Below are 23,943 nucleotides of genomic sequence, written 5' to 3' on the forward strand. Positions count from 1 at the left end.
TGGACTACCCTTTAGGGTTGTCGTAAGTTACTGTTCCAAGCCCCAAACCCGTGTCAGGATGCCAGAGATTATCACTCAGGTAGAGGAGTTGCTGAATACCTGGGCTCCCGCTTTAGGGATCAGGGCTGCCCTCGCTCATGTCCCAAGATCCCCCCTTGGGAGCCATTTCCTTATGTGGGGCTTGGAGGAGACATTGGGTGTCACCTTCGTGCCCCGCAGGACTTTTTGGGAGGTGGGGGGGTCTCTTTCCCTGCCCCCTCCGAGGGTGGAACCTGACCTGGGAGATTATTAGGAAAAAACCGGATATTCAGAGCTTGTTTGGAAGGAGGAGAATTTGTGTCTTCTGGGAGGGAGGGGGGAGTCACTCATTCCTCCCCAAGGGTCAGTGAGCTCCGCTTCCTAGAGAGGCAGGGAGGTTGGGAGGGGGGAGCCAAGAGGGGAGGGGGAGGGGCCGCCATTCACATTCCCGGAAGAGCAGCAGGTCGGCAGAGGAGGAGGAAAAAGAGGTGCAAAATATAACTATATATATTGTGGGGGCGCGGGAGAGAGATAAAGACGCGCTTTTGCTCCCCGTGAATCTGCAAACAGGGCAGCTGGGAAGGGAGGGCAGGATTTGGGGCGAGGGGGGGGGGGATGAAAGGAAAGTAAGGGAGTTCCCGCTCCCCCCTCCCCCTTCTTTCTGTAGTTCAGGCGAGCGGGGGAGGGGTTGATTCAGGCGCTGCTGGGATAAAGGAGCCCCTCCCCCAGAGGGAAAGGAAATGGGAAGAGAAGAGCGAGCAGGGGGGGGGAGCATGGAGGACAAAAAGGTAGAGCTGCAGGGGGTTGGGAGGAAAGGGGGCAGAGACCCCCCCCCCAAGAACAACTCACTTCCTGGGCGCTATCTGCACAGGCCCCGATCCATGCAATCCGGCTGCAGATCGGGGAATCTCCATTCTCAGGGTTCCCATTGCACAGCCCCTCCCCCCAAAAGAAATCAGCCTTAATGCCTTTTCCTATGGGGGTGCAGGGGGGGCCTTTCTGCAGAGGGAGCACCGGCAGGGTTTGCATTGCAAGGTCTCCTTTGCAGCGCAAGGAGGTGCTCAGCTGTCAAGAGATGCTCAGCTCCCCAGCCCCCCCCCCGCGAGGACCCCCATCCCCAAGCAGGGCTGGGACTTGAAGCGAGGCCTCCATTCCGCGCCCCTCTGCGTGTTCTGGGTTCTCCCTGGCAAGCATCTCTGGGGCAAGGCTTGGAGGGTCCCTCTTGTCCAGAGCAGGGCCCCCCAAACTTTTGTCAAAGAGGGCCAGATTAAATGAAGTGAAGATGCCTGAGGGCAGACCAAAGTTGTTGACCATTTTTTACAATTTTACCCCAGAATTATTGACCTTTTTTAGAACTCGGAGTGAATAAGCAGAGAGATTCGAAAAGGCACTTTGTACATGCCTGGCCTATAGAGAGGGAGTCCATGGAGAGATGGGATAGATTGGGAGAGATTTGGTGGGCAGGGCGAAGGGGGAGCCGGCCAGGGAAACCTCTGGGCGAAGGGGAGAATGGGAGGGTGGAGGGCAGAGGAAGTTGGGGGGCTGAGGGAGGGAGGGGGGAAAGCATCCCTGGGGGAGGAATGGAAGCCATCTTGGAGAAAGAGAGAGAGACTTGGGGGCTGCTTGCCTTGACTTCTCCCTCCTGCCCAGGAATCTGCCATGACTTTGAGTCGACCAGGGAGAGATCCCTGAACAGGAGGCCTGATCCACCCACCCTCTCCTCCCTTCAAGCTCAGTCCTTGCCCTGCCAGAAGTCCCAGGTCAGCTCCTGCATGGGGCGCTGGGGGCTGTTATAGGGAGTCCAACCATGGGGAGAAAGAGGAAAGGGAGGAAGCCCACTTTATGATTTCCGCCCTTTGAGGCTTCTGTCTTGGCAACTACAGTCTCACCCACATGCCTGTGTTTCTCTGGAGAAGCATCTAAAGGGTTCCTACCCAGAGATACCTGTGCCCAACTCCTTCTCTCCATTCCAACCGGTTTCCATTACTGCCACTATTTCAGATCTCTTAAATCTGGGATTTAAGGGATTGGGAAGATTGTTATGGAAATGGGTGGGATTCTCCCCCCCCAACAGCCTGTGTATTTATCATTACAATTGTTATTTATTTATTGAATCCCTCCCCAAACATAAATACATATCCACCTGTGTATTCCACCCCCCCCCACAAGAGCAATTGCAGTCGTTAACAGTCACGAACAGGTTTACCACTCCTATCAGCCCATCACCCATTCCCCCCACTTCCCCACCCTCTGAATATACATAAGGGTCTGGTTACTTCCGTTTCAGTGTATCTGACGAAGTGTGCATGCACACGAAAGCTCATACCAAAATAAAAACCTAGTTGGTCTTTAAGGTGCTACTGAAGGATTTTTTATTTATTTTGTGTGGATTTGTAGTCAGTGGTAACCGGCCCAATCTGCATCAATATCCCCAAACTTTTCAGGATTACTAACAGCTGGCAACCTCCATTTACAATTCATTGTGCCCTTCAAACACCGTACCCCCCTTTTCATGCCCATCAGTCCTATTCAAGGAAAACTTCCTACTAAGAATTCCCACAGCATTAGCTAAATCAGGTTTGCAAGTGGTACCAAGATACAAAAGTCTACCAATTGCTGGCCTGGATTCTATGTTGTCAGGTAATGGTTTCAAATCCTGCTGATTCTTTAAGAAGTCAGTAGCCATGGGCGTTGCAACTTGGGAGTGCATCTTGCATTTGCAAATTCTGGATCAGGGCATGAATCCTTTGCCGTTGATTTAGAAGAAATGACCCATCTTCTTCTCTTTCAACTTGGATTCTGAGGTAGTTCTGGATCTTCCCCAGTTCCTTGACTGCAACCTCTTTGCTTAGGTGTTTCACAACCTGTGCATAGTGTCTGTCTGTCATTTGCTGTGGCAAGAATCGAGTCATCAGCAAAAGCTAAAATGTATGAAAAATAAATGGTCCATCACTTGACTTGTTGTACAGGCCCTTGTCGGCATGGCCTTGCTTGTACCCAAGCCATAGGGTTGAGAAAAGCCTTGCGCTGCCCTTCCTCTTCTGCCCCTTTTTTAATAAGGCCTTCTTACCAGGAGGTAGGTCAGTAAGGGTCCACGTCTTATTCTGATACAATGCATAAATCTTCTGTGCATTAGGAGGAACTTCCTGACAGTAAGAGCTGTTCGGCAGTGGAATTTGCTACCAAGGAGTGTGGTGGAGTCTCCTTCTTCGGAGGTCTTTAAGCAGAGGCCTGACAGCCATGTGTCAAGAATGCTTTGATGGTGTTTCCTACTTGGCAGGGGGTTGGACTGGAAGGCCCTTGTGGTCTCTTCCAACTCTATGATTCTATGAATTAATCCATTCCCAATGCATTCCTATGGGAAACATCGTTTTGACTTACGAATGTTTCTACTTCCAAATGTGCATTCAGAACGGATTGAATTCGTAAGTAGAGGTTCCACTGTATCTCTGTAAGTCAGCCAGTTTCCCTTCATGTTAAGTTTCTTTACCGATAAGGCCTCTTGAGGTGATAACCATCCTGGAGACTTCCTTTCAAACCATTCCCTGTATGTCAGCCAAACTTCCAATAATGGCTTCTTCATGGTGTGTTTTAAAAAAACCTTATGAACTTGTACCTTATCGTACTACAGGTACGCATGCCAACCGTATCGATTTTGTAAACCTTCAAGGTCTAATAATTCTAAATTTTCCAATTTTAACCAATCCCTTATCCATATTATACATGCTGATTCATAATACAGTTCAAGGTCAAGGAGGGAGAAGCCACCCCTTTCTTTTTTGTCAGTTAGAATTTTAAACTTTATCCTGGGCTTTTTACCCTGCCATATAAAATGTGAAATTACCTTTTGCCACTCTTTAAATTGTGTTTTGCCTGTGATAATTGGGATTGTTTGGAATAAGAAAAGAAGCTTGGGTAATATTGACATCTTTATAGCAGCCATTCTGCCCCACCAAGATAAGTTAAGCTTGCTCCATGTTTCCAGATTGAATTTCACTTCCTTCCATGCTGTTATGTAATTGTCTTTGTACAGGTTTGAGTTTTTTGGTGATAACCAGATACCTAAATATTTTACTTTCTTAACCGCTGTTATTCCTATTTTTGATTGTAACTGGTCTGTTTGTTCTAAGTTCAGATTTTTCACCATCATTTTTGTCTTGTTTCTGTTCAATTTTAATCCCGCTAGTGCCCCATACTCCTCAATTACTGGTATTTTCAAGGCCTGTCGCTGATGTTTGCGGATCTTGTAGCGTTAGGACTATGTCATCAGCGAATGCCTTTAGTTTATATTCTCTCATTCCATGTCTTACTCCTATTATGCTTTCTGTTTTCCTTTTTTTCTGTAAGAATACTTCCAATGTAAGTATAAACAATAAGGGCAAAAACGGGCAACCCTGCCTCGTGCCTTTCGAAATTCTTTTTTTTTAATCTAAAAATCTTTATTGAAATATCAATTAAAACCATACAACTGAAATACATACATACAATAAAAATCTGTAATCAAAACTAATTATACATTACTAACAAAAATTTAAATCAATTAAAGGTAAAGGTAAAGGGACCCCTGACCATTAGGTCCAGTCGTGACCGACTCTGGGGTTGCGCGCTCATCTCGCATTATTGGCCAAGGGAGCCGGCGTACAGCTTCCAGGTCATGTGGCCAGCATGACAAAGCCGCTTCTGGCGAACCAGAGCAGCGCACAGAAACGCTGTTTACCTTCCCGCTGTAGCGGTTCCTATTTATCTACTTGCATTCTGACGTGCTTTCGAACTGCTAGGTTGGCAGGAGCTGGGACCAAGCAACAGGAGCTCACCCCGTCACAGGGATTCGAACCACCGACCTTCTGATCAGCAAGCCCTAGGCTCAGTGGTTTAACCACAGCGCCACCTGGTTACTAACAAAAATTTAAATCAATTACCTAACTCAAATACCTTAAGTATAAGTTATATAGTAACTTCTACTAATTCCAAATAATTCCTACTTATATTTAACTCCCCCTGTCCTCCTCCCAGGTTAATTTTAACTCACTATTGTAATGCTTTCTTTTATTTTTCATCTTGGGATCTTTACAGAACATTGGAAGTAAATCCAAGCTTTGTTAGATAGTCTCCAAATTTTTCCCAATTGTTTTTGAATTTTTGAATGCTTCCCCCTCTAATTGAATTTGTTAATTTGGCCAATTCAATATAGCTTAGTACTTTTTCTTGCAATTCTCTAATAGTAGGAGTTTCCTCCTTTTTCCAATTTTTAGCAATTAAAATTCTCGCCGCTGCTACAGCATAAAGGAAGAACTTTTCATCTTGTTTACTTATATCTTCTCCTACCATTCCCAGTAGAAAAGACTCCGGGGCTTTTTAATGTTATATTTTAAAAATTTTTTTCAATTCTTCTAATATATATATTTTTTAAAAATTTTAAAAATACTTTATTTCAAATTCTTAAAATTTACATAATACAAAAAACATACAGAAAACACAAAAAGAAACTGAGGAAAAAAAACCAAATAATCTATAAACAATATACATGAACCAAAACTCAAATTCAAACATAGACCAAACCAGACATACAAAAATCATAATAACCAAACATAATAACCAGAAATAATGTGTATATATATATATATATGTACCTACATGCATATATATACTAACTCAAAAAGCTAACTGATTCCCAAATAACTCGCGCATTACACATCAAGCATAATGCGGAAAAGAAAACAACCCCCCCCAAAAAACACAGAGGGTGATACGAAAACCAGAAAGTCAGGAAAAAAAAAAGGACGAAACAAAAACCGAAATACTTCCAATTGTCTGCGTACTGATACCTTGTGTTGTAATCTTTTCTTTACTTGTTTTACTCCAACTTTCGCCCCCGGCCACTTCCGGGTAGATTTACCTACTTTAACCTGAAATGTGTTGTCTATTTGTACAGATTTTAATTTAAGCAAATCACCAACTCCGATTTTAAACCTTCCTTTGTTAGATATTCCTCTAGTAATTTCCATTCCCTTTGGATTTTTTGATTTGGGGTGTTTCTTATGTAAGCTGTCATCTTTGCTAAATTCATATACTCTATTAATTTACTTTGCCAATCCCATAATGTCGGTATCTCTTCCCCTTTCCATCTCTGTGCTATAAGAATCCTTGCTGCTACCACCGCGTACAGTAAGATGTTCTTCCTGTCACTGGGTATACCCTCGGGTATCATGCTTAACAGGAACAGCTCTGGGGTCTTTCCAAATGTGCACTTTAGCATCCTCTTTAGCTTCTCATAAATCATATTCCAGAACCCTTGAATTTTTTTGCACTGCCACCAGCAGTGCATGTACGATCCTACTTGCACATGGCACTTCCAGCACTTATCTGAGCCTTTTTAATAAATCTTTACTAATTTTTCTGGCGTTAGGTGCCACCTATATACCATCTTCAGGATATTTTCCTTTATCGCTGTGCAGGCTGTAAATCTTATACTTTCTGTCCATAATTTCTCCCACTGTGTACAATCAATAACCCTGTCAAAATCCTGTGCCCACTTTACCATCACAACTTTGACTATCTCATCTTTTAGATTCCATTCCAACAGGAATTTATATAATGCTGCCAATTGTCTTCCCCCACCTTCAATTAACATCTCTTGTAATTTTGATCTTTTTTCTTGGAAGCCAATTCCCTTATGTTTCATAAACAGACTTTGAATTTGATTGTACTGCAGCCAGCTTGCACAGTGATTCTTAATTTCCTCATATGATTTCAAGATATATTGATTGCCTATCACTTTTATCAGGTCTTGATATGTTAACCATCTATCTTTATTTCCTCCCCCCCCCCCGGGCCGTCATCTCGAGGGGCGATGCCCACCACGGTGTCTTCGGTTCTAATAATTTCCTATACTCCAACCATACTCTAAATATTGAATTTTTAATCACATGATCTGAAAATTCATTATGGATCTTTTCATTTTCTTGTAAGAGATACGCATGCCAGCCAAGAGAGTTCCTGAAACCTTCTAAATCTAATACTTCTCTATTCTCTAATATAATCCATTCTTTTAGCCAGCACAGATTTGCTGCGGCGTAGTACAGTTTTAAATCCGGTACACCCCAACCTCCTCTCTCTTTGCTATCTGTTAGGATTTTAAATTGGATTCTAGGTTTCTTTTTACCCCATATAAATCTACTTAAGTCTCGTCTCCAATTAACAAAAATCTCGTTTTTCCCAATAATCGGTAACATCTGAAACAAGAATAGAATTTTTGGCAATATCATCATTTTTATAGTCGATATTCTTCCCGTTATTGATAGATGTAAATTATCCCATTTCTCTAAATCCCTTCTAATTTCCTTCCACATCCTTCCATAATTATCCTGATATAAATTTACATTATTTTTTGTCACTATTATTCCCAAATACTTTACCTTTTTTACCACCTCCCAACCCGTGGCCGATTCTAATTTCTTCGCTTCATTTTCCCTCATGTTTTTAACAATCATTTTTGTTTTCCCTTTATTAACCCTAAATCCTGCTATCTCTCCATAACTTTCTAGTTTTGATTTCAGCCTTCCCACGGAATCTACTGGTTCCTCCAATATTATCAAAATATCGTCCGCAAAGGCCTTAAGTTTGATTTCACTCTTCCTAGCCTTTAATCCTCTAATATTTCTATCATCTTTAATTTCTCCTATCAGGCACTCTATTGATAAAATAAAAAGGAGGGGGGACAAAGGGCATCCCTGCCTCGTTCCTTTTTTGATTTCAAATTCTTCTGTGACTTCGCCGTTTATTATTAATCTTGCTGATTGCTCCTTGTATATCGCATTTATTGCCCTTAAATAATTCCCCTCTATCCCAATCTCCTCCATTTTTTTTCCATAAATTTCCAGATCAGATTATCAAACGCTTTCTCAGCGTCAAGGAAAATAAAAGCAACTTTTTTACTCGGATTCCAATCCAAAAACTCGATCGCATCCAAAAGTATTCTCATGTTATTACACATTTTTCGTTTGGGCAAAAAACCTTGCTGTTCGACACCCAATATCCTATTCAATACTTTCTTTAGTCTATCTGCCAGAATCAACGCAAAAATTTTGTAATCCGAATTCAAGAGGGATATGGGTCTATAATTTCCAACTTCTTCTTTCTTATTATTATCTTTTGGGATTAATACAATGAATGCTTGTTGCCAGGATTTAGGAAATATTCCTTTTTCCAAAATTTCATTAGCGAGTTTTTGATATATCTCAATTATTTCGTCCTTAAAATTTTTATAATGTTGACCTGCTAATCCATCCATCCCGGGAGACTTTCCTTGTTTTAATTTACTAATTACGCCAGATATTTCTTCCTTTAATATTGGGTTACTTAACTCTTTTTTCTCTTCATCTTTTAATTTGGTCAAATTTAAATTTCTAAAATAATTTTTTAATTTTCTCTCATTTATATCTTCCTCTTTATATAGATTTTTATAATATTTCCAAAAACATTTTTGAATATCTTCCCCTTTTGTCCAATTTTTCTCCCCCTCCCTAATATTTGTGATTAGACTGTTTTCCTGTTTTTTCCTCAATTGCCATGACAAAAGGCGTCCGGCTTTCCCTCCTAATTCAAACTGTCTTTGCTTTGCCCACTTTATCTTCTTTTCAATTTCATTCCCAATCACCATTGACAGACTATTCTGTAAAATTTGAATCTGATTTGCTATTTTCGTCTCCTTTGGGTTTTCCCCCAATTCTTTCTCTTTTTCTTCTATTTCCTTTTCTATATTTTTAATTTTTTCCCTTCTCTCTCTGTTAATTCTACTTTTCTGTTGAATATACAAGCCCCTCACAAAAGCTTTACTCGCCTCCCAAACTGTTGTAATATCCATGTCCTCCCTCATATTTATTTGGAAAAATTCCGTCAATAATTTTTTCACCTTTGCGACGAACACCTCATCATTTAGTAGCCCTTCATCCATTCGCCACCTACCCTTTCTTCTTTCTTTCTCTTTCAGACTTACCATCACTGGGTTATGGTCGCTAATTGATTTTGGTAAGATTTCACTCTTTGTTAATTTTAGCATCAGATTTGTTGATAGCCACATCATATCCAGTCTGGCTGCTGACTTTTGAAGACCTGAGTAATGAGTGAATTTCTTTTCCTTAGGATTACTTATTCTCCAGCTATCCTTTAGCTCAAATTCATCTATTAAATCCCTAAAGTCTCTTGGTAACTCTCCATTACTCTTTCTCTCTTTATTCGTTCTATCCAGTTTCGCATTCCAGACCCCATTAAAGTCCCCCGTTAATATAATTTCCTCCCCTTCTATTAACTTGCCCATTTGGTCTTTCAACTTTTTATAAAATCCTGATTTGCAACCGTTAGGTGCATAGATGTTAATCACTATCACGTTACCTTGTACCTACCATTCTTCCTTCTTCATCCTGGAGGATCTTCTCTGACTTAATATTTCTCCTTACATAAGTGGCTACCCCCCTCTTCTTTTTCTCATCCAACGCTGTGTGTACCTCTCCCAACCTTTTATTGTCTAGAACTCTCTTATGTCTACTAGCTACATGCGTCTCTTGAAGGCAGATCACATCCCAAATACCTTTTTTTAGAATGTGTTCTACCTTATTCCTCTTCAATTTATTGTTCAGCCCGTTCACATTCCATGAGATCACCTTTAAATTCATCACTTTAATATCACACTTTAATATTTCAAACTAACCAAAACCAAAGGAAAAAGATATTTACTCTTTACACTTAGTCAGAAATAGGCAAGGATAAAAATAGCAAAGAGACTTATTATAACGTTAAATTATATCGCCGAGTTCTTCTGATAATTTCTGAACCAAGACCACCCCTTTAAATGTCTACCGATGTCTAGGGTAGAGCTTAAACAGCAAAACCAAAAAAAACGAAAAAGAAAAGCTTCACAGACTCAAAACATAAGGGGGGGTATACAACCGAATTCTTGCCCCCTCCCTCTTCTATTGTTCTATTTGCCCTTCTTCAGTATTGCTCTCACCCTCCTCCCCTCCTATTTCGTTCTTAAGCCTTCTACTATACCTCTCCGCCGCCTCAGCTGATTTTATTGTCTTCCTTCTTTCCTTATAAAAAAGGTTACACCCTCAGGGTACTCCCAGGTATACCAAATACCCCTCCTCCTCAAAGCATCTGTTAAACTTTTATAATTTTGTCTTTTTAATCTAAATCTTTTCGGGATTTCTTTGTATAGAATCATAGAATCATAGAATCATAGAATCATAGAGTTGGAAGAGACCACAAGGGCCATCCAGTCCAACCCCCTGCCAAGCAGGAAACACCATCAAAGCATTCCTGACAGATGGCTGTCAAGCCTCTGCTTAAAGACCTCCAAAGAAGGAGACTCCACCACACTCCTTGGCAGCAAATTCCACTGCCGAACAGCTCTCACTGTCAGGAAGTTCTTCCTAATGTTCAGGTGGAATTTTCTTTCTTGTAGTTTGAATCCGTTGCTCCGTGTCCGCTTCTCTGGAGCAGCAGAAAACAACCTTTCTCCCTCCTTTATATGACATCCTTTTATATATTTGAACATGGTTATCATATCACCCCTTAACCTTCTCTTCTCCAGGCTAAACATACCCAGCTCCCTAAGCCGTTCCTCATAAGGCATCGTTTCCAGGCCTTTGACCATTTTGGTTGCCCTCTTCTGGACACGTTCCAGCTTATCAGTATCCTTCTTGAACTGTGGTGCCCAGAACTGGACACAATACTCCAGGTGAGGTCTGACCAGAGCAGAATACAGTGGTACTATTACTTCCCTTGATCTAGATGCTATACTCCTATTGATGCAGCCCAGAATTGCATTGGCTTTTTTAGCTGCTGCATCACACTGCTGACTCATGTCAAGTTTGTGGTCAACCAAAACTCCTAGATCCTTTTCACATGTACTGCTCTCAAGCCAGGTGTCTCCCATCCTGTATTTGTGCCTTTCATTTTTTTTGCCCAAGTGTAGTACTTTACATTTCTCCTTGTTAAAATTCATCTTGTTTGCTTTGGCCCAGTTGTCTAATCTGTTAAGGTCATTCTGAAGTGTGATCCTGTCCTCTGGGGTGTTAGCCACCCCTCCCAACTTGGTGTCATCTGCAAACTTGCTCAGGATTCCCTCAAGCCCATCATCCAAGTCATTGATAAAGATGTTGAACAAGACTGGGCCCAAGACAGAACCCTGTGGCACCCCACTAGTCACTACTCTCCAGGATGAGGAGGAGCCATTGATGAGCACCCTTTGGGTTCGGTCAGTAATCCAGCTACAAATCCACTGAATGGTAGCATTGTCTAGCCCACATTTTACCAGCTTCTTTACAAGAATATCATGGGGCACCTTGTCAAAGGCCTTGCTGAAATCAAGATAGGCTACATCCACAGCGTTACCTTCATCTACCAGGCTTGTAATTCTGTCAAAAAATGAGATCAGATTAGTCTGACATGACTTATTTTTCAGGAACCCATGCTGACTTTTAGTGATCACAGAGTTTCTTTCTAGGTGCTCACAGACTGTTTGCTTAATGATCTGCTCTAGAATCTTTCCTGGTATTGATGTCAGGCTGACTGGGCGGTAATTGTTTGGGTCCTCTCTTTTCCCCTTTTTGAAAATAGGGACAACATTTGCCCTCCTCCAGTCTGCTGGAACTTCGCCTGTTCTCCAGGAATTTTCAAAGATTATTGCCAGTGGTTCTGAAATCACCTCTGCCAGTTCTTTTAATACTCTTGGATGTAGTTCATCTGGCCCTGGAGACTTGAATACATCTAAACTAGCCAAGTATTCTTGTACTACCTCCTTACTTATTCTGGGCTGTGTTTCCCCTGCTGAATCATCTGCTCCATATTCTTCAGGTCGGGCGTTGTTTTCTTTCTTGGAGAAGACTGAGGCAAAGAAGGCATTGAGGAGTTCTGCCCTTTCTCTGTCCCCTGTTTGCATTTCACCATGTTCTCCTCTGAGTGACCCCACTGTTTCCTTGTTTTTCCTTTTGCTACGGACATACCCATAAAAGCCCTTTTTGTTGCTTTTAACCTCTCTGGCGAGCCTGAGTTCATTCTGTGCTTTAGCTTTTCTGACTTTGTTTCTACACGTGCTGGCTATATGTTTGAATTCCTCTCTGGAGATTTCCCCCCTTTTCCATTTTTTGTACATATCCCTTTTAAATCTTAACTCAGTCAAGAGTTCTTTAGATAGCCAGCCTGGCTTCTTTAGGCACCTTCCATGTTTCCGTCTCATTGGTATTGCCTGAAGTTGTGCTTTTAATATCTCCCTTTTAACAAACTCCCAACCATCATGAACTCCCTTCCCTTTTAGTATTACTGTCCATGGGATTTCACCCAGCGTTTCCCTAAGTTTTCTGAAGTCGGCTTTCTTAAAGTCTAGAATTTGGACCTTAGTATGCTTGGTTGCTCCTTTCCGCTGGATAATAAACTCCAGAAGAGCATGGTCACTCCCACCTAATGATCCTGCCACTTCTACCCCACCAACCAAGTCATCACTATTGGTTAGGACCAGATCTAAAATGGCTGATCCTCTTGTTGCTTCTCCCACTTTCTGGACAATGAAGTTGTCTGCAAGGCCAGTGAGGAATCTGTTCGACCTTATGCTCTTGGCTGAGTTTGACATCCAACAAATATCAGGATAGTTGAAATCCCCCATTACTACTATCTCACTTCCTTTGGAATGCTTGGCCATCTGTTCCAGGAAGGCATCATCTGTGTCCTCAGTTTGGCTTGGGGATCTATAGTAAACTCCCACAATGAGATCACTGTTGTTTTTCTCTCCCTTAATTTTGACCCAGATACTCTCAATTTGGCTTTGAAGTTTTAAATCCTGGATCTCTTCACAGGTATACATATCCCTAACATATAAAGCTACTCCTCCTCCTTTCCTGTTTGGTCTATTTCTCTTAAATAGATTGTATCCCTCTATTACTACATTCCAGTCATGAGACTCATCCCACCAGGTTTCAGTGATGCCTATTATGTCATATTTAGTTTGCTGTACCAAGAGCTCAAGTTCATCTTGTTTATTTCCCATGCTCTGTGCATTAGTATACAGACATTGAAGACCGTTGATCATTCCCCCATGTCTCTTATTTAAGGATATTTTCGTCCCACCACTAGGTCTGCATGCTGCTTGCTCCATTTGGTCCTTGACATTTGGATGATCATCTTCAGCATTTGATAGACTCCTACCTTCAGGACCACTGTCTCCCTCCCCCACATAAGTCAGTTTAAAGCCCTCCTGTAGATAGCTATTACTTTCCCATCTATCACAAGTTCCTCTTTCTTCTTCTTTTGTAGAATCTTGTCTTTCAGTAATGATGAGTTCATGTGGACCATGCAGTCTCCCGTCAATTTTTTCTTTTTATCCATCCTCACTCTGTAGATTTTGTCCACATCCATCCATAAGTCCTCTTCTTTTACTTTAAGCCACGCAGCCAGTTCCTTCACCAGCCTTTCTTCAATCTGCTCATTTTGGACCTCTGGGACGCCTCTCATTCGGAGAATCAGAGCCCTTTGCCTCATCTCAATTAGTGCTATCTGGTCCTCTAGTTCTTCACATCTTTTTCTCCAATTCCTTTGGTCATCCTCCTCCTTATTTTGCAGCCTTCTCAATTCTTTGGTCTCCTGCACCACTTTCTTGATAGCCTCCTCCTGTTTGTTTACTCTCAGATTTGTTTCATTTACAGCTTTATCCAGCTCTTTATTTTTGGTGCTTAACTCCGCAATTTGTCCAGACATGTCTGTAATCATTTTGGAGTTCTGTTCTAATTTGGATTCGACAGATTCCATTTTGGACTCAACGGCGTCTAATTTATCGCACAGGGATTTGTTCATCTCCGAAATAAGTTCTTTAATGTCTGCTAAGGCGATATTGTCAGGAGATGATGATTGTCTCCTCGCTTGGCTTGCTGCTGTCGTTGTCTGGGCTTTATTTTTGTTCATCTTGCTAGACTGGTGACCTCCTGTTCTCGTGGATGCTCTGACGTATTCTCTCTTGCTGGGAGTTCCCCCCTAAAGGGCTTAAAATAACATTAGTTTCCAGTCACTGGGCAGAGAGTAAAATTCCCCGGCTTTAAAGCACAGTTTTTGGAAGTGAGGGTTCCTCCCCTCCTCTAGATGTCGCTCTCAACCTCTTATTCCAGCTCCTCACTTCCTTCTTAATGGCAGAGGTGGGTATGTCGTCGCTGCTCACTTCCTTGGAGAAGGGGGAAGTTCACAAACAGGATGAGTCTGCTGAAATTATTCCTCCATTTTTTACAGGCTCCGCTCCAAAGTCAGGGAAATAAAATAAAATAGTCTCCTCCTCCCACACGCCAAACTTGCCTTGCTTTCAATCGCGCCTCCACTCGCCTGCTGCCTCCACAATCTTGTGCCGGCACCGGCTTGTTTTGGGCTTCGCTAAAATTTCCTCTGCTTGGCAACAGCCTGGTGAATGCTTCCCCTTAATTAAATGTTTATAAAAGTCTGTACAAAGTCTCTCCTTTACAAGTATTCTTTCTCAGTACCGCACGGCAACCCTCCGACCTTTCTTTCTGCTTACCGCCTCTCTCTTATTTCACCTCTCCCGCCTCTGTCGTATTCTCACCCCGTTAGCGGGCTTAGCGGACTTTCTCAAACTACTTCTTCGGTCGAAGTGCCTCAGCACTTGCTGGTTGAGACCTCAAAAAAAAGCGTCTTGCCACAGAGCCGCTTGTGAGTTTTGCGCTCCGCTTTCCTCCCCCCCCTTCCACCAAACTGCGGTGCCGGGAGGGTGGAGTTCAGCCTCTCGCGCCGCTTTTTTTCCCCCCTCCGCGATAGCCCCATGCTATCGCTCAAACCGAGGGGGGGGGAATTTGACGCTACCCCCCCTCACGCTTTGCTCTTGGCCGCCGGGAGGTTCTCCAGTTGCGAGACTCCTCCGGACGCGTCTCGACACCAGCGCGCCTTGACCGGAAGTCGTTTACTTATATCTTCTCCTACCATTCCCAGTAGAAAAGACTGGGTGAAGATCTGTCGGTGAAGATCAACAAAATGTATAAGACCAAGGACATGTCATAAGGAAGTGGGATCCTTCACTCATATTTGGTGGCATTGTGAAAAAATAAAACCATTCTGGAACAAAATATTATAAGAATTGAAAAAAATTTTTTTTAAATATAACATTAAAATTTTTAAAAAAATTTTTTCAATTCTTATAATATTTTGTTCCAGAATGGTTTTATTTTTTCACAATGCCACCAAATATGAGTGAAGGATCCCACTTCCTTATGACATGTCCTTGGTCTTATACATTTTGTTGATCTTCACCGACATCAAATACCATTTGTAAATCTTGATCATGTTGATCATGACATCTTGATCATGTTTTCTCAAATACCTTCAGACGCTGTAAACCTCCAAGTTGTTTCCCATAATCTTTCCCATTTTTCCATATGAATAGATTTTCCCAAGTCCATTGCCCATGGAACCTGGCCAGATGGGCGGGGTATAAATAATAAATTATCATCATCATCATCATCATTGTTTCCTTTACCATTTCATCATTTACTTCTCATTCCAAAAGTGTATTATACATTTAAGAGATAATTTTCTGATTATTTTGTAATAAATTTATATCTAATAAGGATGGTTCCTCTCTAAATCCTCCCCCCCCCCATCTTCATTAAATCTACTACAGATTTGGTGATATTGGAGCCATCCCTTTACATGTTTTTTAATAACTTCAAATTTTTAAACTTTAAATTCCCCCTGATTTTCTTCAATTAAATCTTTATATTCCCCCCACTTTCCATCCAAATTTAATTTCTTTATTGTTCTTATTTCTACTGGTGATAACCATTTTGGGGTTTGGGGTTCCAAGAGTCGTCTATGTTTCTCCCACACCTTTAATAATGATTTCTTAATAATATGTGTGTTGAATCCTTTATGTACTTTGATTTTCCCATCTTCCAAATAGGCGTGCCAGCCAAATTTATTCTCGAATCCCTCCAAATCCAGTAGCTTATGATTTTCTGCCTCGTGCCTTTCGAGATTCTGAATGGCTCTGTCAGGTCATTATTTATGATGATTTTCGCCTGCTGTTCTCTATATATTGCTCCCACACAGTTCATAAATATCTTTCCCATCCCCATTGCCTCCAGATTCTTTTTCATAAAACACCATGAGACGTTGTCCAAAGCCTTCTCGGCATCGATAAAAATTAAGGCTGCTTGTTTGTTAATTTTAACGTCTAAAAAGTCAATTATATTTAAGATATTTCTCATATGTTCTCATGGCTTGAACATACACCTCACCATTCTTAGTCAAATTACATTTCCCATTTCCAAACGTTATCTGGAAACCTTTGCTGTCCAAACTGGACACACTAAGCATCTTACAACTGAGTTGTGGAATATACAAAACTGTCTCCACAGTAGTATCCAGAGCTTCGTTGTTCACATTAAATTTTAAATTCGCAGAACATGCATCTTTAGCTTCAACACCATTGCCACCTGCAATTTCAATGTGAGATTCTGCAATATAGGTTGTTTTTGTTTGTTTTTAAATCACTCTTGGTCACTTTATTTTGAAGTACATCTTTTTTTAGGTAGTTGCCACAGCAGCTGCTTGGGTCCTCTGCACAGACACTCTGGTGGCATGAGTCTTTGCAAGATGATCAGTGAACTCCTGATATGGTGACTTGGTCAACACAGTCTCTTTCCACAGATCAGGGGTAAGGTAACTATAGGTCTTTGAGATTGCATCAAAGGTGGCCTTGGCAAAGTTGCCCAAGGTAGCAGTGCAGCCCCTCGCTGATGTGTGACAGTCGTCAATACCAGCCATCATCAGCAATTTCTTGGGAACTGGGGCAGACACAATTCCAGTACCACGTGGCGCAGGGATGAGATGTACAAGTACGGAGCCACACCGACCTGTTACCTTGCAAGGTACAGTATGCGGCTTGCCGATCTTGTTTCCCCAGTAGCCTCTCCCAGTAGCACAATGGACAGCTTTGCAAGAATGATGGCCCCACGGGTGGCAGTGGCAACTTCCTTGGAGCACTTGACCCCAAGACCAACATGACCAATCACCACAAAGGCCTTGAACCTGGTGTGCTGACCAGCCCGGGTTTGTTTCTGAACTGGCATGATCTTCAAAACCTCATCCTTCAGGGATGAGCCCAGGAAAAAGTCAATGATTTCAGACTCCTTGATTAGAAGGGAGAAAAGGTAAATCTCCTCCAGAGACTTGATTTTCATGTCCTTTACTAGGCGACCAAGTTTGGTGACTGGAATCCATTCTTTGTCTTCAGCTTTGCCCCGAGCTCCATGCCCTTGGCCACGTCCCCTGCCACGGCCTCTCCCACGCCCTCGGCCTCCACTGCCAAAGCCTCCTCAGAAGCCTCCCCTGGCAGCAGCTCCCCCACCTGCAGCTGCTCCAGCTCCTCCTGCCCCCCCCCCCCGCAGCACCGGCGTCGTCCGCCATTTGGTGTTCTCGACTAGAAGCATTCTGCAATATAGTTAATGTCATTAAAATATTCCCTTTTATATGAGAAATGGCTGGAAACTCCTGAATTTCAAATCACTTATTACATTGATTTTCACGATTATGAACAGTCAAATTCTTTTCTTATAGTAGCAAAGTGCATTCAGATCTCCCCTTCTTTTCCTTACCTTGTTTATAAGGAAGGGGTTTCTTTGCCTTTGGAGCCTTACACTTCCTTGCACTGTGGCCTTCTTTGTTACAATTAAAGCACACAATTTTCCTGGGTGTGTCTCTGGCCTTTGCAATCTGTTTAGACGCATAATTAGTGTCTCCATACATGTGCTCTAAATCTTTTAAGATTTGAGACGCATCATCTCCTGCAATCAATCATGGATAACTGCTCATCATGGAGCCCGTCTAAAATGATGATTCTGGCTTTACTATTCTTCAGCATCCATGCTCTGATCTGATGGATCTTAAACCATATATCCAGACTCACAACTGCTAGCTGTGAGCACCAATAAACAGATGAAATTCAGCTTCAGAGATTTTGAAGTCATTCTTTTATTTTAATAATCTAAACAAATATAGCTATAATACACAGACTGTGTGAGTTTAACAGTAATAAGAACGCATCTTTACCTCAGAACACACACTCCAGAATTGACAGTTAGGAAGAACAGTTACCAAGGAAGGCTCCTCCCCCTTCTCGCTCCACTGAGTCAGGATATTGACAGAAAAGGAGGGATGAAAATACTAACATGATCTTGGCTAAACCCTCTTCACTTGAGTCAGTTGGCTTACGATTTTCAATACAGTGGTACCTCGGGTTACAAACACCTTGGGTTACAAACACTTCGGGTTACAGACTCCGTTAACCCGGAGGTCGTACCTCAGGTTAAGCAATTTACCTCAGGATGGGAACAGAAATCATGCAGCAGCAGGAGGCCCCCATTAGCCAAAGTGGTACCTCAGGTTAAGAACGGTCTCAGGTTAACAACAGAACTCCGGAACGAATTATGGTAAACGCCTTTCCTTCTGCATCTCCAGCTCTCTCCATGCAATGCAAGGCTGAGAGATGGAGGTCCAACCCCAAGAACATTCTCCTACCTGAGCACTCCTTCAGCCGACCACAACCAACAAGTCTTCTCACTGGACTTATATATGGGTCTCCCAAAATGGTTAACATGCACCTCCTGAGGCCAAAGGGACTGTCCAGGTGATTAGGTTCGGAACCTGACGTACCACTGTAGCTTCCAAGATTTCTCTTGCATCTAGAAGCGCTATTAAATGTTGCTTCCAGTGCACAAAATTGTATTCATTTAACTTAGGACCCTGATGAATAGTGGGCAGGTTCGTGGACATAGAGCAGCTGCCTTTCCTGTGAGAAACCACTTTTTATAAAAAGTAAACCCCACTGTTCAAGCGTCTTCTGAGATAATGCTGTTTCATTAACGCTGATTAAGGGATATGAAAGGCTGATGATGCATTACAATTATTTAATATGATTTCATTTGCCTTTCTTAAAAATCTGGACCATGTGGAAAAGAGGAGAGATTGCACAAGATGTTAAAATAAGAGCAGGTGTTGATTGATGTGTATAATATTCCTTTCTTCTCTTTGTAGATAAAAAATGGGATTTCCTCCCCCCTTCGCCCTCCAAAGAAGACAAAGGCAGTCAGAATTCTGGGGGCCATGTTCAATGTGAATAACGAAGAAACCATTTAAATGCATGGAGTGTGGAAAGAGAAAAAATTTGAAAGTATGGAGTATGGGAAGAGCTTCAATGACAGTGGAACACTAAGAAAACATCAGCAGATTCACACAGGGGGCAAACCATTTGAATGTATGGAGTGTGGAAAGACCTTCAGTCAGAGTGGACACCTTAGATACCATCAACGGTCTCATACAGGGGAGAAACCATTTAAATGCATGGAGTGTGGAAAGAGTTTCACGAAGAGTGGAAACCTTAGAATTCATCAACGGACTCACACTGGTGAGAAACCATTTAAATGCATGGAGTGTGGAAAGAGCTTCAGTCAGAGTGGAGACCTTAGAATTCATCAACGGACTCACACTTGTGAGAAACCATTTAAATGCATGGAGTGTGGAAAGAGCTTCAGTCAGAGTGGAGACCTTAGAATTCATCAACGGACTCACACTGGTGAAAAACCATTTAAATGCATGGAATGTGGAAAGAGCTTCACTGACAGTGGAACACTTAGAAAACATCAATGGACTCACACAGGAGAGAAACCATTTGAATGTATGGAGTGTGGAAAGGGCTTCACTTCTAATCAAGTACTTATGATTCATCAACGGACTCACACAGGAGAGAAACCGTTTAAATGCATGGAGTGTGGAAAGAGCTTCAGTCAGAAAGGACACCTTAGAATTCATCAACAGAGTCACACAGGAGAGAAACCATTTGAATGCATGGAGTGTGGAAAGAGTTTCAGTCAGAGTGGAACACTAAGAAGACATCAACGGACTCACACAGGGGAGAAACCATTTAAATGCATGGAGTGTGGGAAGAGCTTCACTGATAGTGGATCACTTAGAATTCATCAACGGACTCACACTGGTGAGAAACCATTTAAATGCATGGAGTGTGGAAAGAGCTTCAGTCACAGTGGAACATTAAGAATTCATCAACGGACTCACACTGGTGAGAAACTATTTAAATGCATGGAGTGTGGAAAGAGCTTCAGTCAGAAAGGACACCTTAGAATTCATCAACAGAGTCACACAGGAGAGAAACCATTTGAATGCATGGAGTGTGGAAAGAGTTTCAGTCAGAGTGGAACACTAAGAAGACATCAACGGACTCACACAGGGGAGAAACCATTTAAATGCATGGAGTGTGGGAAGAGCTTCACTGATAGTGGATCACTTAGAATTCATCAACGGACTCACACTGGTGAGAAACCATTTAAATGCATGGAGTGTGGAAAGAGCTTCAGTCAGAGTGGAGACCTTAGAATTCATCAACGGACTCACACTGGTGAAAAACCATTCAAATGCATGGAATGTGGCAAGAGCTTCACTGACAGTGGAACACTTAGAAAACATCAATGGACTCACACAGGAGAGAAACCATTTGAATGTATGGAGTGTGGAAAGGGCTTCACTTCTAATCAAGTACTTATGATTCATCAACGGACTCACACAGGAGAGAAACCGTTTAAATGCATGGAGTGTGGAAAGAGCTTCAGTCAGAAAGGACACCTTAGAATTCATCAACAGAGTCACACAGGAGAGAAACCATTTGAATGCATGGAGTGTGGAAAGAGTTTCAGTCAGAGTGGAACACTAAGAAAACATCAACGGACTCACACAGGGGAGAAACCATTTAAATGCATGGAGTGTGGGAAGAGCTTCACTGATAGTGGATCACTTAGAATTCATCAACGGACTCACACTGGTGAGAAACCATTTAAATGCATGGAGTGTGGAAAGAGCTTCAGTCAGAGTGGAGACCTTAGAATTCATCAACGGACTCACACTGGTGAGAAACCATTTAAATGCATGGAGTGTGGGACAAGCTTCAGTCAGAATGGACACCTTATAATTCATCAACGGACTCACACAGGAGAGAAACCATTTGAATGTATGGAGTGTGGAAAGGGCTTCACTTCTAATCAAGTACTTATGATTCATCAACGGACTCACACAGGAGAGAAACCGTTTAAATGCATGGAGTGTGGAAAGAGCTTCAGTCAGAAAGGACACCTTAGAATTCATCAACAGAGTCACACAGGAGAGAAACCATTTGAATGCATGGAGTGTGGAAAGAGTTTCAGTCAGAGTGGAACACTAAGAAGACATCAACGGACTCACACAGGGGAGAAACCATTTAAATGCATGGAGTGTGGGAAGAGCTTCACTGATAGTGGATCACTTAGAATTCATCAACGGACTCACACTGGTGAGAAACCATTTAAATGCATGGAGTGTGGAAAGAGCTTCAGTCAGAGTGGAGACCTTAGAATTCATCAACGGACTCACACTGGTGAGAAACCATTTAAATGCATGGAGTGTGGGACAAGCTTCAGTCAGAATGGACACCTTATAATTCATCAACGGACTCACACAAGGGAGAAACCATTTAAATGTATAGAGTGTGGAAAGAGAGTCAGAGTGGACACCTTAGAATTCATCAACGGAGTCACACAGGAGAGAAACCATTTGAATGCATGGAGTGTGGAAAGAGCTTCTCTTATAGTGGAACACTAAGACTACATCAACGGACTCACACAGGGGAGAAACCATTTAAATGCATGGAATGTGGAAACAGCTTCACTATTATTGGAAACCTTAGAAGACATCAACAGACTCACACTGGTGAGAAACCATTTAAATGAATGGAGTGCGGAAAGAGCTTCACTATTGTTGGAAACCTTAGAAGACACCAACGGGCACACAGTGGGGGGAAACCATTTAAATGCATGGAGTGTGGAAAGAGCTTCAGTCAGAGTGGAGACCTTAGAATTCATCAACGGACTCACACTGGTGAGATACCATTTAAATGCATGGAATGTGGAAAGAGCTTCACTGACAGTGGAACACTTAGAAAACATCAATGGACTCACACAGGAGAGAAACCATTTGAATGTATGGAGTGTGGAAAGGGCTTCACTTCTAATCAAGTACTTATGATTCATCAACTGACTCACACAGGAGAGAAACCGTTTAAATGCATGGAGTGTGGAAAGAGCTTCAGTCAGAAAGGACACCTTAGAATTCATCAACAGAGTCACACAGGAGAGAAACCATTTGAATGCATGGAGTGTGGAAAGAGTTTCAGTCAGAGTGGAACACTAAGAAGACATCAACGGACTCACACAGGGGAGAAACCATTTAAATGCATGGAGTGTGGGAAGAGCTTCACTGATAGTGGATCACTTAGAATTCATCAACGGACTCACACTGGTGAGAAACCATTTAAATGCATGGAGTGTGGAAAGAGCTTCAGTCACAGTGGAACATTAAGAATTCATCAACGGACTCACACTGGTGAGAAACTATTTAAATGCATGGAGTGTGGAAAGAGCTTCAGTCAGAGTGGAGACCTTAGAATTCATCAACGGACTCACACTGGTGAGAAACTATTTAAATGCATGGAGTGTGGAAAGAGCTTAACTACAAATGGAAGCCTTAGAATTCATCAACGGACTCACACAGGAGAGAAATCCTTTAAATGCATGGAGTGTGGGACAAGCTTCAGTCAGAATGGACACCTTAGAATTCATCAACGGACTCACACAAGGGATAAACCATTTGAATGCATGGAGTGTGGAAAGAGCTTCACTTATAGTGGAACACTAAGACTACATCAACGGACTCACACAGGGGAGAAACCATTTAAATGCATGGAATGTGGAAAGAGCTTCACTATTATTGGAAACCTTAGAAGACATCAACAGACTCACACTGGTGAGAAACCATTTAAATGTATGGAGTGCGGAAAGAGCTACAGTCACAGTGGGGGCCTTAGAACCCATCAACGGACTCACACTGGTGAGAAACCATTTAAATGCATGGAGTGTGGAAAGAGCTTCAGTCAGAGTGGACTTCTTACAAAACACCACCAAACTCATAAGGGGGAAAAACCATATACCGGTAAGTGCTAGGGAAGAGGATAGAGGTTGAGTTGTGGTGGAAGTCTTACAAACCACCAAGTCTTAGAGACTCCCATGGGCCAGAGCTATAAGAGTGGAAACTACAGGCCATCAATTACTTCAAAGAAGAGAAATGGTTCAACAGAAGGAATGTGGAATCTACTTTGGTTATTATAGAATGCTTTTCCAAAACATCTACCGACTTCCATGGGGTGGAACGATTTAGAGTATAGAACATGTTTCTCTCCGAATTGACAGGAAATGCATCTTAAAGGCATGCAGCGTATGTGAGCTTCTGTTGTTTGTATGTAACATTGTCTAGACATGTCTTTAAAGTAATGAAGGTAACATTTCACAATAGTTAGCATAATATAATATTTCATGTATTGCTAGATATTGTGTTTAGATGTATTTGGTGGCAGGAGAAATAAAAGGGGTGTTTAGTGGCATAAGCAGGAAAGGCTCTGTTCCTAGCTGCATGTCTTGCATGAGGAGGGAAGGGGGCACAGGGAAGAAGGGGCCGTACCAGAGCATCTCAAAGGTGACACAAGTGTGTGTAGGATGCTGTCCCCAAAATGACACGGGAGAAACAATATGGATGAGTATAAGGTGGAAGGAGGTTCAGGCAGGTCCCAAAGCGAGAGTGCTAAGGGTCAACTTCCTCCAAATCCACCAGCTGCCCCAAAGCAGGAGCCCCCTCTGGGCCCAGAGGGTGGAAAGCCTCCCTCCACTTCCCCCCCCCCCGAAGAGGCAGGTGCCCCAAAACAAAACGGAAATATTGATAGTTAACAACTCCACAGACATCTTTTTAATATCTCCATGCGCCCCCTCGCCCAGATTGTCCAGAGTT

The 23,943-nt window shown here is 42.4% G+C and overlaps 1 protein-coding gene and 1 pseudogene across 1 annotated transcript; one reads left to right on the forward strand and one right to left on the reverse strand.

Annotated features, from left to right (window-relative positions):
• The first annotated feature begins 443 nt into the window (after positions 1–443).
• Positions 444–23,542, forward strand: LOC132591667 (uncharacterized). The gene is made up of 3 exons (XM_088664290.1): positions 444–506; positions 19,099–21,484; positions 22,153–23,542. Exons 2-3 carry the CDS (start codon positions 19,201–19,203, stop codon positions 23,103–23,105), a joined length of 3,237 nt encoding a protein of 1,078 aa, XP_088520416.1. The 5' UTR covers positions 444–506; positions 19,099–19,200; the 3' UTR covers positions 23,106–23,542.
• LOC148687243 (small ribosomal subunit protein uS5 pseudogene) lies at positions 16,559–17,472 on the reverse strand (annotated as a pseudogene).
• Positions 23,543–23,943: the final 401 nt, after the last annotated feature.

Source organism: Zootoca vivipara, chromosome 2 (assembly GCF_965207765.1).
Source record: "Zootoca vivipara chromosome 2, rZooViv2.hap1.1, whole genome shotgun sequence".
In the NCBI taxonomy this organism is placed as follows: Eukaryota; Metazoa; Chordata; class Lepidosauria; order Squamata; family Lacertidae; genus Zootoca; species Zootoca vivipara.